General features: G+C 39.5%; 1 protein-coding gene across 25 annotated transcripts in view; it reads right to left on the reverse strand.

Moving 5' to 3' along the window:
* The window catches only part of BCAS3 (BCAS3 microtubule associated cell migration factor), a 590,779-nt gene extending 573,792 nt beyond the window's left edge, over positions 1–16,987 (reverse strand). For 11 of the 25 annotated variants that reach the window (XM_072747642.1, XM_025996068.2, XM_025996069.2 and 8 more), the window contains exons 1-4: positions 16,474–16,942; positions 14,950–15,037; positions 12,203–12,257; positions 6,304–6,379 (exon numbers count right to left, since the gene is read on the reverse strand). In XM_072747642.1, the coding sequence (XP_072603743.1) occupies positions 6,304–6,379; positions 12,203–12,257; positions 14,950–15,020 (202 nt within the window). In that variant the 5' untranslated portion in view covers positions 15,021–15,037; positions 16,474–16,942. The other 14 variants (XM_072747641.1, XM_072747637.1, XM_072747638.1 and 11 more) reach the window with 4 other exon arrangements.
* Between the last annotated feature and the right edge of the window lie 471 nt (positions 16,988–17,458).

The following is a 17,458-nucleotide window of genomic DNA, read 5'->3' on the forward strand; positions in this document are numbered from 1 at the left end:
GAGATTGAGTCCTACATCAGGGTCCCCGCAGGGAGCCTGCTTCTCCCTCTGCCTATGTATTTGCCTTTGTGTCTCTCATGAATAAATAAAAGCTTCAAAAAAAAATAACAAACATGAAGAAACCCATTGATGATAATACAATAATAATAAAGGAATTTAACACTTATAGCAGTAGACATATCATTTACATAGAAAATCAGCAATCAATTTGAATGACACATTGGACCAGATGGACTTAACAATTCATTCAGAACATTTCATCCTAAAACAGCAGAATACACATTCTTTTTGAATGCACGTGGCACATTCTCCAGAATAGAGTACATACTGGGTCACAAATCAGGCCTCAATAAGTACAAAAAGACTGAAATCATTCCATGCACATTTTCAGACCACATGCTATGAAACTTGAGGTCAACTATAAGTAAAAATGTGGAAAGACTGCAAATACACGGAGGTCATAGAACATCCTATTAAAGAATAAACAGGGACGCCTGGGTGGCTCAGCAGTTGAGCACCTGCCTTTGGCTCAGGGCGTGATCCTGTGGTCCTGGGATCGAGTCCCACATTGGGCTCCCTGCATGGAGCCTGCTTCTCCCTCTGTCTCTGCCTCTCTCTGTGTGTCTTTCATGAATAAATAAACAAAATATTTTAAAAAATAAAGAATGAACAGGCTAACCAGGAAATTAAAGAAGAAAGTAAAACAAAATACATGGGAGCAAATGAAAATGAAAACACGACAGTCCAAAACCTTTAGGATGAAGCAAAAGCAGTCATAAGAGAGAAGTACATAGTAATACAGGCCTAACTCAAGAAGCAAGCAAAGTCTCCAAACACAACCTAATTTTACATCTCAAGGAGCTAGAAAAAGAACAGCCAATAAAAGCCTAAAGCCAGCAGAGGAGGAGAAATAATAAAGATTAGAGCAGAAATAAATGATAAGAAACAAAAAAACTACAACAGATCAATGAAACTAGTAGCTGGTTCTCTGAAAGAATTAATAAAACTGAGAAACCCCTAGCCATACTTATCAAAAAGAAAAGAGAGAGGGATGCCTGGGTGGTTCAGCAGTTGAGTGTCTGCCTTTGGCTCAGGGCATGATCCCAGGGTCTGGAGATTGAGCTCCACATCAGGGTCCCTACAAGGAGCCTGCTTCTCCCTCTGCCTATGTCTCTGCCTCTCTCTCTCTCATGAATAAATAAATAAAATCTTAAAAAAAGAGAGAGAAAGGACCCATATAAATAAAATCATGAATGAAAGAGGAGATATCACAACCAACACACAAAAAAAATACAATTATAAGAGAATATTATGAAAAAATATATGCCAACAAATTGGCAATCTGAAAGAAATGGATAAATTCCTATAAACTACCAAAACTAAAACAGGAAGAAATAGAAAATCTGAATAGACCCATAACCAGCAAAGAAACTGAAACAATAATCAAAAACCTCCCAACAAACAAAAGTCCAGAGCCAGATGGCTTCCCAAGGAGTTCTAACAAAAATTTAGAGAAGTGTTAATACGTATTCTTTTCAATCTGTTTCAAAAAATAGAAATGGAAGGAAAACTTCCAAACTCCTTCTATGAAGCCAGGATTACCTTAATTCCTACTCTACTAAAAAGTAGAATTATAGGTCAGTATCTCTGATGAACATGCATGCAAAAATTCTCAACAAGTTACTATCTAATCAAATCTAAGATTACATTAAAAGAATTATTCACCACAATCAAGTAGAATTTATTCCTAGGCTGCAAGGCTGGTTCAATATTTGCAAATCAGTCAATGTGATACACCACATTAACAAACGGATAAGAACAATATGATCCTCTCAATAGATGCAGAAAAAACATTTGATAAAATATAGCATCCATTCTTGATAAAAACCCTCAACAAAGTAGGGATAGACAGAACATATCTTAACATCATAAAGGCCATATATGAAAGACTCAAGAGTTAATATCATCCTCAACAGGGAAAAATGGAGAGCTTTTCCTTTATGGTAAGGAACAAGACAGGGATGCCAACCCTCACCACTGTTATTTAACATAATACTCAGCAATCAGACAACAAAAAGAAATAAAAGATATCCAAATCAGCAAAGAAGTAGTCAGACTTTCACGATTTACAGATGACATGATACTCTATGTAGAAAACCCAAAAGACTCCACCAAAAAATTGCCAGAACTGATATACAAATTCAGCAAAGTTGCAGAATACAAAATCGAAGTACAGAAATCGGTTGCATTCTACACATCAATAACATAGCAGCAGAAAAATTCAAAGAATCAGTCCTATTTATAATTGCAGCAAAAACCATAAGATACCTAGAAATAAGCCTAACCAAAGAGGTAAAAGATCTGTACTCTGAAAACTATAAAACACTTATAAAAGAAAATGAAGATGACACAAAGAAATGGAAAGACATTCCAAGCTTATGGATTGGAAGAACAAATATTGTTTAAAAAGTCTATACTACCCAAAGCAATCTACACATTTAAAGCAATCTCTATCAAAATACCAACAGCATTTTTGACAGAGCTAGAACAAATAATTCTAAAATTTGTATGGAACCAGAAAAGACCACAAATAGCCAAAGCAATCTTGAAAAAGAAAAGCTGGAGGCATCACAACTCTGGACTTCAAGGTATATTACAAAGCTATAGTCATCAAGGCAACAACATGCTACTGGCACAAAAACAGACATACATAGATCAATGAAACAGAAAACCCAGAAACGGACCCATACTATATGGTTAACTAATCTTCAACAGAGTAAGAAAGACTATCCAATGGAAAAAAGAAAGTCTCTTCAACAAATGGTTTTAGGAAAATTGGACAGCAACATGCAGAAGAATGAAACTAGACCATTTTCTCACACCATACACAAAAATAAACTCAAAATGGATGAAAGACCTAAATGTGAGACAGGAAACCATCAAAATCCTAGAGGAGAAACCAAGCAGCAATCTCTTCGACCTTGGCCATAGCAACTTCTTACTAGACATGTCTCCAGAGGCAAGGGAAATAAAAGCAAAAATGAACTGAACTACTGGGACTCCACAACAAAAAGCTCTGCACAGTGAAAGAAACAATCAACAAAACTAAAAGGCAACCTATGGAATGGGATTTGCAAATGACATACCTGATAATGGGTTAGTATCTAAAATCTATAAAGAACTTATCAAACTCCACACCCAAAAAACAAATAATCCAGTTAAGAAATGAGAAGAAGACATGAATGGACATTTTTCCAAATACAACATACAGATGGCCAACAGACACATGAAAATATGCTCAACATTACTTATCATCAGGGAAATAAAATCAAAACCACAGGGAGATACCACCTCACAGCATTCAGAATGGCTAAAATTACCAACACAGGAAACAACAGATGTTGGTGAAGAGGTGGAGAAAGGGGAACCAACCCCCTTACACTGTTGATGGGAATGCAAACTGGTGTAGCCACTGCGGAAAACACTTTGAAGGTTCCTCAGAGTTAAAAACAGAACTACCCTACAACCCAGTAATTGCACTACTAGCTATTTACCTAAAAGATACAAAAATGCTGATTTGAAGGGACACATGCACCGCAATGTTTACAGTAGCATTATCAACAACAGCCAAATTATGGAAAGAGCCCAAATGTCCTTTGACTGATGAATGGATAAAGAAGATGTGGTGTGTACACACACATACACACACACACACACAGGAATATTAGTCATCAAAAAGAATGCAATCTTGCCACTTGCAACAATGTGAATGGAGCTAGAGTGTATTATACTAAGTGAAATAAGTCGGTCAAAGACAAATATCATGATTTTACTCATATGTGGAATCTAAGAAATCAGATGAACAAAAGGGAGGGGAAAAAAGAGTTGGGCAAACATAAGACTCTTAACTACAGAGAACAAACTGAGGGTTGATGGAGGGGAGGTGGGGAGGATGGGCTAAATGGTTGGTGGGTATTAAGGGAGGCTCTTGTGATGAGCACTGGGTGTTATAAGTAAACTAGAATTTAAACAAAAACTTTAATAAAAGAAGGAAAAGGAAAGAGGAGGGAAAATATGCCAGTAAACAAGACAATATAACAGTCATAAGAAGAAAAGACTAGAAAAGAAAGTTAAAAATATAAGCTTCCAAAGAGAAACACAGTAGGAAAAGTTTATGTGTCATAAATAATCACCCAAACTAATGAATATTTTATTCCACAAAGAGGGTCCAACAAGTTGCCATTATTTGAATGAACCACTAATAAAGAATCCAAAATTCAAAAGAAGCCAAACTGCAGAAGTGCAACTTAGCTTCTCTCTCCTGGAAAATAGCTTTAAATATATAAATAAATAAATATATATATATATATATATATATATATATATACACACCCCACACCCCTTATTGCTGCCAAAACCACATGGGCTGGGGCTGGATGGACAGACACCTCCCCCTACCCAAACCCCTCCTGTGTGTGGTTGGAAAACTTTTTTGTTTTTTGGGTTTTATTTTTTTTTCTGAATAAAAAAGATTCTACTAACAAAACAAAACAAAACAAAACAAAAATATATATATAGAGAGAGAGAGACACCTAGGTGGCTCAGTGGATGAGATCTGCCTTCAGCTCGGGGAGTGATCCCCAGGTCCTGAGACCAAGTCCCACATTGGGCTCCCTGCAGGAGCCTGCTTCTCCCTCTGCCTATGTCTGTCTCTCTCTGTTTCTCATGAATAAATAAATAAAATCTTTTTAAAAAATTAAAATTAAAAAAAATTTTAATAAATATACATAGTATCACATTTTTTAAATTCCTAGAGGAGCTAAAGATTCAAGAGTATGATATTAGTCAAAGTCCCACTAGGAGATGGAAACAACTCAATGTGTTCATAATTGGGAATTTAGTGAAGACAACTGTTCACACAGACGATAGAATAGCTGAGCGACCAGAAAAGGAACTGTAAGGCTGCTTATTGCATTAGCAACAGCAGGAAGCCACGACCAGCCCTAGGCTAGAGAGACACAGGAGTGCAGGGTGCTGGGTCAGCTGGCAGAAACTAGAATACCAGCAGAGCTGCCTAGAAGAAGCCAGAAACACAGAGGAAATGCAGCCACTAACAGAGGAGAGGGAAGAGTACTCCTTCCTGTCTTCCTCTCGTTCAATTTCTCACCAGCGCCTCCCAAACTCAGAAAACAACAGACATGGTATCGTGGGCAACAGACACAGGACAGCCACCTTACAAGAAGCAACAATGAAATGGAATATAGAGGGTGCCTGGGTGGCTCAGTCAGTTAAGCATCTTGCCTTCAGCCTGGGTCACGATCCTGGAGTGAAGAGACTGAGCCCCACATCAGGCTCCCTGCTCAGAGGGGCTCCCTGCTTCTTCCTCTCCCATTATCCCTCCCCCTGCTCTTTCTCTCTCTCTCAAATAAATAAAATCTTATAAAAAAAGAAAAAGAAAGAAATGGAATGTAGGAACGTATATGAGAACAAAAGGCCCAATTCAGACATAACTCTGTTCAGGACTATTAATTAACAGTCCAAGTATTTGGACTATTAATTAATTAATAGTCCAAAAAGTTCAATAGTAATGATCACTATGCAGTTATAGGGGATCCCTGGGTGGCTCAGTGGTTTGGCGCCTGCCTTTGGCCCAGGGTGTGATCCTGGAGTCCCAGGATCGAGTCCCACATCGGGCTCCCTGCGTGGAGCCTGCTTCTCCCTCTGCCTGTGTCTCTGCCTCTCTCTCTGTGTCTCTCATGAATAAATAAATAAAAACTTAAAAAAAAAAACTATGCAGTAAAAAAAAAAAAAAAACTATGCAGTTATAAATCCTACACATCTGATCAAACCTGAATAATTTATTTTCTAAGAAATCTATGTCCTAGGCACTATATGTTATAGCTAATTTCAGATTTGTACAATAGAATATCAGTTCCAATGAAGTTTCTGTAGCGTGATTATGTTACTTTTTAAATTAAAAATGAATTCATTGGGGCAGCCCAGATGGCTCAGCAGTTTAGCACCACCTTTGGCCCAAGGTGTGATCCTGGAGACCCAGGATTGAGTCCTACGTCGGGCTCCCTGCATAGAGCCTGCTCTGTCTCTGCCTCTCTCCCTCTTTCTCTCTCTGTCTCTCATGAATAAATAAAATCTTTAAATAAATAAATAAAAATGAATCTATTTTGAAAATTAAACAGTTGCTGTAAGAGAAAGTAACCCAACTGAAGTTAAAAGTTCTCTTTTGGAATCAAGTCAACCCCAAACAAGCATAATTCGTAAGTCCCAAAAAAGTTAAAACCATACCATTTAAATCTGCATTTTCAAATCTGACCCAGACTATTTTCTCCTTTTCTTCTGTTAGAGGTGTTCCACTGTAAGCCTGCATAGTAAACAGAAATGTTTGAATAAAAATGTTTTACAGCTCTAATATTACTGATGTTCAAGACAATAACTTAGATAAAACCAACCCTATCCCTCTCCAATTTCACCCATCCTACATCTTGGGAACCAGCACATTTTGTGATATTTTTACTCCTAAAGAAAGTTATCTAGGAGACTGACAATCTTTATTAAAGGAATTTAAACTATTAAAAAATTGCAGAAACCTAAAATATGATGATCATGATCTATTAAGAAGCATCAGTATATGGGCAGCCCCAGTGGCTCAGCGGTTTAGCGCCACCTGAAGCCCGGGGTGTGATCCTGGAGATCCGGGATTGAGTCCCACGTCAGGCTTCCTGCATGGAGCCTGCTTCTCCCTCTGCCTGTGTCTCTGCCTCTCTCTCACTCTCTCTGAATAAATAAACAAATAAACCTTTAAAAAAAAAAAAAAGAAGAAGCATCAGTATAATGCAAAGGCACTCAAAAAACTAAATCAACCCCTTTGTTGGCCAACAAATAAGAAGGCTTAAGAAATAAACAAAACTACCACGTGTATCTATTTATTTAGTCTCAGGTGTTTATGATCAGGTAGTTACACTCTACCTAGAATTTTCAAAGTATTACTTCCAGCTTGCCTTCAGTTCCAGTTGGAAGGCAAGGGCCAGAATTGGGGATGAAAAAAAGTTCAGTATTACTTTTTGTGTCTTTGGTCTGGCTTCTAGACCCATCCTATTAGCTGGTTTCTACAGGCCTGCAAGGTTCACAAAGATAAACTGCCATGAAATCATAGGAAAAGTGTCAACGGTATCTATCAGTATTCAAAGGGAGTCATCTCTCCACAAAGCAAATGTTTCTAAAGTTTTTAAACACTATATATATTTAGAATGTCAACAAAAGACCTTTTCAATTATAAAGTGGTACTCAGTTCACAAAACAATGATTTAACATAAGCTATACCAGAAGCATACAAAAACTACCATCCTGCATATAATCTGTGTTATATGTGACCTGCTTTAAATTTCCATACCAATTTACAGCCCCTGTACTGTATCATACAAAGTATTAATTTGTATGATAACTGAAAATCACCTACATTGAAAATACTACTAAAAGAATTACTTTAATAGATTTACAACAGAAATTATCTTACAAATCCTTACAACTTCATTGTCTTAAAAAAAAAAGTGAGATGTGTATCAGGTAATCAATTCCTTTGGAGAAGAGGAAAGCCTACATTACAGCCAGCTAATTCATAACTTTATCTTCGACCACTACGTCCTCACCTACTTCCTCATCTTTGGTCTTGCTCTTCTCATCTTTGAAAACTTTTTAAAAAATGTACTTTAGGGGTGCATAGGTGGTTCATCGGTTAAGCGTCTGCCTTCATCTCAAGGCGTGATCTAGGGTCCTGGGAGTGAGGCCTGGGCCAGGCTCCCTGCCCAGGGGGAGGTGTGCTTCTCCCTCTCCCTCTGCCTCTCCCCTTTCACCCCTGGCCTCTCCCTGGCCACACTTGTGTGCTCTCTCTCACTCACTCTCTCAAAATAAAATAAACTATATTTTTAAAAATAAACTATATTTCAGAGTAATTTTAATTATTAAATATAGGGCAGAGTTCCCAGCCCTATACTCCCTCAGCCAGTTTCCCCTAATGTTAACTATCTAACAAATCCAGCCTTACCATGCATGGCCCATTTGTGAAAACTATGACACTGACATTGATGCAGTATTATTAATTAAATCCCAGACTTTATTTGGATTTTATCAGTTTTTCCACTAATGTCCTATCCCTGTCCCAGCATCCAATCTAGAATAGCACAGTGCATTTAAGACAACTTCTTTTTTTCCCCCACATCGCACTCTCCTTTAATCTGGTAAAGCAGTAACATTTTTCAAAACTGTCTTTAGGATAGTATATTTATTATAAGGCTGCTTATCACCTGCAGCATTATTCAACATTCCCCAAATTCTTTTGCAACATTTACAGGATGCTCTCCTTTGATTTCTGAGCAATATGCAAAACAAAACAAAGCTGAATGAGGTCTTTCAGTATTCTGAAACTTCTTGTTTCTTGAACTTCTTTTCTTTCCCCTTGGGGGGGGGGGTTGGGGGGGGTGGAATAAGACTTTCAAAACAAGCCTTGTATATTTTTGCTTTGTCTTCAAGTTTCCCTCTCTCCTTAGCAGACACAGTATTCTTTACTAAGCATTCTTGACACAATTCTGTGAGGCTAAGGCATTTGATTGCTGCTTCTTGTGTGCCTTCCTGAAGGTCTGCATGAAGGTGGCATGTGTAAGGTATTTTACTCTCAGTGAAGCACATACTTACCCACCACCTATCCACCTTTCACTTGCTATCTTAATGTAGGTCAGAGCACCAATTATTAGCCTTCTTTATTCAACCAAGATCCAGCTACTTTAGCCTATTTATTTATTTATTTATTCAAGAGAGATACACAGAGAGAGGCAGAGACACAGGCAGAGGGAGAAGCAGGCTCCATGCAGGGAGCCCGATGCGGGACTGGATCCTCGGTCTCCAGAATCACGCCCTGGGCTGAAGGCGGCGCTAAACCACTGAGCAACCCGGGCTGCCCTAGCCCTCTTATTTAGAATCAAAACTTTCACCCCCTTATTTACAGGATTTATTCATTTCTCCTTTTATTCCTTACCAGGTTTCTAACATATCCACACATTCATAAGCATAAAGTTATTGCTGCCCTTTATTTTTTTAATTGTTGAACTTTAAAAGGCACGGTTACAATCACTATAGATAAGCTCTATTTATATGCTGTATGAATATATTTTACTTTTTTTACTGTAGAGAAAATAACCTTCATTGTGCCAAAAAGTATAATTTCTAATTACAGCAAATCACTCTATAGGGATCACATACCATAATTTGTTTAACTGCTACTGATAATTGGGCTGGCTACAATGTTTTACACTGAAAATGCAGAACTTTCACACACACTGAAAAGCTCTGAGCCTTGGGGCACCTGGGTGGCTCAGAAGCTGAGCATCTGCCTTTGGCTCAGGTCGCGATCCCCAGGTCCTGAAATCAAGTCCCTCATCAGGCTCCCCGCAGGGAACATGCTTCTCCCTCTGCCTATGTCTCTGCCTCTCTCTGTGTCTCTCATGAATAAATAAATAAAATCTTAAAAAAAAAAAAGTTCTGAGCCTTAACTTTCTTCTTTACTGAATTATTTTTTAGCAGATGTTCATAGGTAAAATTATTAGAATAAAGAGCATAGCGAAGGGCATCTACTAGCCATAATAACATCTGTTGAACACAATGGGAATTCACTCTCTGTAATAGCTGAAGAAGCTGACACCAGTCTAATAACACATTTTCTCCCTTTTGTGGGTATTTGGAAACTCAGAGAATAATCTCTAAGCTCTAGGAATTTGATGATTTCCAGAATAGGAGTTGGAACACATCAGCAAAAAATATAATTTTCCAAACGGCTGACTGCAAAGTACCACTGGGGGATTCTGGATTAAATGTGAAAAAAGAGGGTTCCCTGGGTGGCGCAGCGGTTTGGCGCCTGCCTTTGGCCCAGGGCGCGATCCTGGAGACCCGGGATCGAATCCCACATCAGGCTCCCAGTGCATGGAGCCTGCTTCTCCCTCTGCCTGTGTCTCTGCCTCTCTCTCTCTCTCTCTCTCTGTGACTATCATAAATAAATAAAAATTTTTAAAAAATGTGAAAAAAGAGGCCACAGGTCACCAAATCTGGCCCGCCACCTATGTTTATAAGTAAAGTTTTATTTTAATACAGCCATGCCTTTTCCTTTACATAAAAAGCAGTGTCAAGTAGTTGCAACAGATATTATATGAACTGCAAAACTTATCTAGCCCTTTACAGAAAGTTTGCTAACTGCTGCACAAGATCATGAAGCCTTAAGGAAAGGCACCAAATATCCCTTCAACTTAACACAGTGCCTGGCCCATAGTGGGTGCTCAAGTCAATGTCTGCTGCCTGTATTTTTACTTTCTTTCCAGGGTAAACAGAAAAATGACTTGTATAAAATAAATTTCTTGAATAAATATTCTAATTTTTATTCTAATTCTTAAATCCGTAACTACAACTTTACTTACATAGCTGCTACTCTGATCCAAATCAATTGTATAGATTATCCCCTTCCTCGCGTATAATGCTCAAAAAACTAAATCTTCTACCTCCAGCATTTTTACCCTATCAGTTTTAACAGCCCCCTATTTTTAATCTATTAGTCAATCTGGTATTCTTATTTCTCTCTATTCCCTTAAAGCTCTCACCACAGCCTCTCTCCTCCAGCCAATAAAAACTGCTTGCTATGCAGGGTTTCCACCAACACAAAAGGTGCCTTTGTAAAAACGTGATAAAGAGGCACTCTAGGGGTAGGCAAATGACAAAACTTTTTAAATGCCCCTTCTTTGGAACTACCCTCATGCCAGGGCTCAGGGTTTAAGAGAAAGAGCAGTTTGTAGAAACCAGGTTGGATTTCAGCCCCAGATGCTCTCTAGAACTGGCATTCCATGCAGAGTCCAAGATGCTCTGCCGCCACAGCAGCTCTGTTGCCCTACCATACCCAGCTAGCCCGTTTCCTCCAACATTAAATACCCTACCTTTCCGTTCATTTCAACTGCTACTTCCAGTGCCCTTTAGAATTTGACTTTTTCACTCTTTCTTTGCTATGCATTCTCTTAGCAATTACATATTCAGTCTGCACTATCATGTATAACACTTACTGATATGCTTCTGTAATCTCTGCTTGTTTCAGCAACTTGACTTCCCTTAGTAACCAAGTTCCTCAGAAAAGGAAAGCATTTATCATTCCTTACATGCCCCAGAGACCTTGTCATTGTGACCTATTTCCATTAAAGTTATCTGAATATGATAAGGGAGTACCCACATTCCCTGATACCTTCCCTTATTTGATAAATACAACTTATGTAATATAACTGAAGTCTGGGTTTTAGACTTTCCTAGGATGCTGTCAGAAAGCTGGGACATTGGATCTATGAATTCCTGTTTTGAACAGCACAGTTAAGATACCCTGGCAGTCAGGAAACACTGACACCACCACAAGGAGAAAATACCTTTCCCTTCAGGAGTTCTACTCAACAGAGCTTCCCACAGCCACTGTTTCACAAGAATCACTGGAGGTTCTCACTACAGACACAAGTTACTGGATGCCACCTTGATTCCACTGAGTCAAACTCTCTGGGACGGGGCCTGGAAATTATTATTTTTAACACACATGCCAAGTGATACTTATGTTAAATCTGGACAACAGTGCACTAGATATGATCCCAAGAGGGCTGCTCTCATTCTTTATTCTTACACTTATATAGAGAGAACTCTAAGCTAAAGTAACAAGGCATACTCCACTTGGCATAAATATACTGCTCAATAATGAAGGACATGTAGATTTGTGCTCAGTGTGGTATTTAGTAATATACTACCTAGTTAATGATATGCAAAATATATACTTTGCTTTCATCACTTCAGACAGGCAACATTTAACTAGGACAAGAGAAAGGTTCTGGAAATAGAACCCAACTACAGAGTCCCAAGTCCTATCTCTCAACTAACATCTCACCTTGATTCCTCTTAAGAGAGCAAGTCCTGAGGAATAATAATTGTGCCACTATCAATACAAAACTAAGGCACATGTAATACTAACAAGTACAGTTCTACCCTGCCAATGCTCAGGATGCTAAAACATCAAAAGTCTTTCTGAAGTTGTTGATACTAGTGTCAAGTTTAGGAAAGAGAACATTTCAGAACTTTCCTGGCCAATGGTAAAATCGACTATTTCTGAAACTATGCAGACACTTACCTGTGGCACAACATCCTGTAGAAAAGTCACGACACTTTCCATGTAGGACTGCTCCCTGCAAAAGGGTGAAATGGATAAAAATTTATCCTCACAGCTTAAAACAAAACATGGAAAAGCTCTTTCTACAAGCCCTCATAAAGTTACTCATAATATAAAAAAAAAAAGAAAAAAAGACTAACTCTCATCAACTGGTAATTCTGCTATCCCACTCTCTAGTTTCTTTGTAGACGTTACTAAATGAAATGCAAGTGATATATTAATATTTTTTACATTATCTATTCTGAAAAGTCATGCTCTCTTAATTTGACATAGATATTCTAACCTGTATTTGAAGGAGTGATGACTCAAGGCTAAAGTAGGACCTTCCTCCTCCTGAGTCAAAGCAAAAGAATTCCCCAGTCAGGGCAAGAAAAAACTGTGGCTGATGACTCAGTATGTAGTGACCTTCTCTTTAGGTTGGTTATGTACCTAGTCCCTTACCTGTTTACAGGAAAACCAATCCGTATTTTTCTGCAGGCATAGGCATTAAGAGATACTAGGAAGTCCTCACAGAACTTTTGCCGTAGATAAGACATGGGAAAATATTAAAATGCATAAGTGAAGAAAAATGATACTGTTAAGGTCACTAAGATATTTTAAATGGGAAGTATATGGATACCAGGAAGTGGGGAAAAAAAAATCCTTCAAGATACCAAATCAAATTCATTTCATTTCATGTTAAAAATTACATTTGAAGAAACTCCTCTGAGTTATCCTAAATCCTATAAAAAAGCAATATGCCTTAGATAGCTACAAAAACTGATTAGGCAGAAAAAAACAAAAACACACACACAATTTGATTAGGCCTGCCTCTCCAACCTCATTTTTCTGCCACTGTCCTCACTCTGCTTGGGTCATACACAACTTCCATTCCTAGAATACACCAGGCTCTTGGAGTCAAGACCTTTACGCCAGCTTTCTTTCTGCCTGGACTCCTTCCCATACTCTTCCATCCCTTTCATTCCTCCAGCTTAAGTGGCACCTCCTCAGAGAGGCCCTTCCTGACAGCCTGAAGTCAGACTCCCCACTGTCATTCTCTATCCTAGCACACTGTGTACTGTCAAAGCATGTAATCTCTTTACTTATTTACTGTTTCCTCCATTAGACTGTAAACTCTACTGCAGAGAGGACTCCAACTCTTATACTTACTTTCTATCTCCAGAATCTGCCAGTACTGCAGGCATGGAGTAGATGCTTGAGCATTATTTGTTAAAAGAGTACAACTTAATAAAAGATTTTTTTGAAAACACTAAAATTATGTGTTGAATAACAAAAAGCCACATAAGTTGAATACTATATAGTGAGGCAACATACAATACTGCCAAAGCACACAGACTCTGGAGACAAATCTGGTTTGATCCAGGCTCCCTTTCTTGGCTGTTCCCAAGGACAATTTACTTAATTTCTCCCTACTTTGGCTTTCTCACCTGTAAAATGAAGACTGAAAGAGTACCTAATTCATAGCTAATAATATGCCATGGTCCACAGTTAGCAAAAAAATATGGCCCAGGGAAATACAGGAGGGGAAAAAAGAAGTATTATAGAAAAATACTGGGACACCTGGGTGGCTCAGCAGTTGAACGTCTGCCTCTGGCTCAGGGCAAGATCCTGGGGTCAGGATCAAGTCCCGCATCAGGCTCCTTGCTGGGAGCCGGCTTCTCCCTCTCTCCCTCTCTCTCTCTCTCTCTCTGTGTGTGTGTGTGTGTATCTCTCATGAATAAATAAATAAAATATTTAAAAAATAAAAATAAAAAAAATAAAATGTACCTTTGATTCTAATCGCCCAAACTCTATTCAGCCTTTAAAGTACACTATGTTAACTTGTTCTTTTTTTTTTTTTTTTTAATTTATTTATTTATGATAGTCACAGAGAGAGAGAGAGAGAGAGAGAGGCAGAGACATAGGCAGAGGGAGAAGCAGGCTCCATGCACCGGGAGCCCGATGTGGGATTCGATCCCTGGTCTCCAGGATCACGCCCTGGGCCAAAGGCAGGCTCCAAACCATTGCGCCACCCAGGGATCCCCTATGTTAACTTCTTAATAAAACCCTTTAGGATCTAAAATACTAAAATATTTCCACTGAATACTCCCACTAAAAAACTCCTTTGCAATTCTCTTATTTTGCTAGCACCTTTTTTACTGATTATAGTGACTCCAGGTATACATATCTTAAAACCACATTAGATCATATGCTCCTAGATATGATCTAGATAAACAGGCTTTGGCAAATAACACTTAAAATACAGAATGTACTCTTTATGACACTGACTTTGAAACTTTCTGACTGAGACCTAGATAAGAGACACATTATATATCAGGATCTGGTCAACATATACATACAAATGAATAGCGTGTGTCACAAAAGAATACTCCCAATATTATGTACTATTTTTATGTTTAATTTTTTAAGTAATGGTCCTGATCCACTCAATTGATTTAATGAGCCACCAATTTTTGAACCTGGAGTTTAAAAAAACATTACTCTTTAGGATTTAGCACAGTACTTTTGATGTACCCTATAAATGTGAATACATTAACTTGATCCTCCATTATTCGTTTTCTTTGGCCTTGGCAATATTTATCATCCTGTAAAGCTAAAATTAAGTAGATTCTACAAAAGTAATCAACGTTCAGGAAGGAAACCTGAATGTTAGTTACTATTCTGAGCAAATTTTCTTTAGCTTTTAGGCTTATCTGAAATTTGCTTACGTGACAGCCTGGGGGCGAACCACAACTCCACCAGTACAACGACTGGGTCTTCTCGGAGAATCTGTAGCCATAGCTTCATTCACTAAACCTGTTGCCAGCACAAAGAGATAGTTTAAAAAATGGATCATTATTGTTGGGGATAGATGTTTATGATTGCTCACTAGAGATCCCTTACCGAAAATGCCTAAAATGCAGGAAACCCTCCCAGTAATTCCCATTACATCAAAAAGGGGAGCAATTAGGAGAGGAAGTAGATAAAGTAGTTTTCTAATTATCATGACATTTTATTTGGACTAAGCCTCAGAACCAAAAAACTAGTTAAGACTCTTTCTGGTCCCTCTGCTCCACTGTTAACATAAGCTAGAAAGGTAAGAGATGGAAAGTCTAGCACAAGATCTCTATAAAAATAAATGTGCTAAAAAAATAATAAAAATAAAAAATAAAAATAAATGTGCTATCTCCAATTAAAGCCAAAATTAAAGAATGTACGAAAATCCTGAGATAGTGAAAATACACACAGCACAATATTTGAAGACCTAATGGAAGAGTAAGGTAATTAATATCTTCCAACTAAGACAAATGGGGATCTATGAGCAAGACTGCAGATTATAACTATGTATGGTGATAGACATTACCTAGACTTATTGTGGTGATCATTTCACAATATGTACAAATATCAAAAGATTATGTTGTACACCTAAAACTAATATAATGTTATATGTCAATTATAGCTACCAAAAAAAAAAAAAAAGGCTGCATGGTCTATAATTTAAGAAGAGTTTTAAAATCATATTTGTCAATCCTCTGCTATTGTAACCTAAACACCAGAATCTAAACAAATAATAAAATCTTATATGACATTAGAAGCCCCTTATCCTTTCCTGTCACATCACTGAATCCTGATCCTTGAATGTCCAATCAGCATCTGAATCACTAGGAAGGTTTTAAGAGCATGTAGTGTACTTGGTTAAGGTTCAAAGAGGATTGACAGCAATATTAACGATCTCTTACAGGGCTCAGGAAAGTCCACAGCCTGGAACTAATCTTGAAAGCCCCTAAAACCATCACTTCTAAGTAGGGAGTATTTCAACACCTTATTTGAAAATTCCCAAACTGATGGGTCCCATCTGCTACAACAAAAACACCCTCTGCCCCACGCAGCCCAGGTACGTATCTTCGCCACTAGCCCCTGAGTCCACTCATTTCCATTCCACCCCTTATTTCCCGAAACAAGCCTCTCAAGAAATGTCCTTTAAGGGCCCTGTCTCCTGAGGACGACCCTCGCCAGCCCCTCAGGCCCGACTTCCCTGAAAGACACTAACACAGCTCTACCCACTTAACCTCCAACGCGGAGCCACCGCTGCCCCCCGCCGCCCTCTGGCCCCTTGCCCTTCCTCCCCTCCCCCTCCAATCTCGACAGCTCTCGGTCGTCGAATCCCTGCCAGCCGAGCCCGCTCCCCTCACGCTGCTGGCCCCTCATCCCCTCCAAGCCTCCCCAAAGCCACAACCCCGCCAGCCTCTCACCGGCCGCCCCGCCGGTAAACGCTGTTCTCCAGCTCAAGGCTCACTGTTTGGAGTCTCCCCTTGTGATTGACGGCCACCACTTCCTACCACGCCTCGGCGGAACTACTTTTCTAGCCAATCCCAGAAGGAAGCTGGCTGCGGCCGGGCACCGCCCTTGGAGGTCAGCTTCGCCAACCAGCAAGTAGAAAAGAGGCGGACCCGCCTCCTGAGTTTAGCCAATCCGCTGGGGCTCCAGGGAAAACAAAACAGTATGTAAGTTCGGGTGAAGCCGAGGTGTCAGGTTCGGTTGCGAACGCAGGCGAGCAGAGGGAGGTAGGAACCCGTCTGTTTTTCCTTGCAGACAGCACACCTCCGTGGCTTTGTCAAAAAGAATCATACCCCAGACTCCTGTGCGCTTCAGCTGAGCGTCCCGGGATGCGAGCCGGAGGTCGGGGAACTGGTCTGTTTACATCGAATTCTCGCGACAGCTAGTTCGAAGCCCAAAGCACGTGGACATGGCAGCTGCCAATCACTCTCTGCTGGCCACTCACCCATCCCGAACCCGCCTTCTGCCCCGCCCTTTTCGATGTGTTTACCTTCCGGGAGCCTAGGCTGGCTGGCGCGGTGGGCAGCCCTAGAGCCGAGGAGGTAGAGATCTAAGAGGGGCGCGGCCGGGCCGCACGTCCCTCTGACCGAGGTTTGTGGAGCCCACCTGACTCCTTCCTCACCTGTTTCCGTCTCCCCTCTAGAAAGGATTGCGATTTCGCTAGTGTTATTTGTCATCACGTACATTTCTTTTATACTAATGATAAGTTATTGATTTACTGAACGAACGCCCAGCGCAGTCTTAAGCACTTCATAAGTATCATCCAAAGTAATACGGCGGTCCCACGAGGATATAGCTTATTAGTAGGCACGAGACTTGTAACAAATTGGCTGACAAAGCTATAAAAACAGTGGAGGATGGAAAAGATTAGTGGAGAAACTACCTCCGCGGAGGTATGCA

Source organism: Vulpes vulpes, chromosome 2, assembly GCF_048418805.1.
Source record: "Vulpes vulpes isolate BD-2025 chromosome 2, VulVul3, whole genome shotgun sequence".
In the NCBI taxonomy this organism is placed as follows: domain Eukaryota; kingdom Metazoa; phylum Chordata; class Mammalia; order Carnivora; family Canidae; genus Vulpes; species Vulpes vulpes.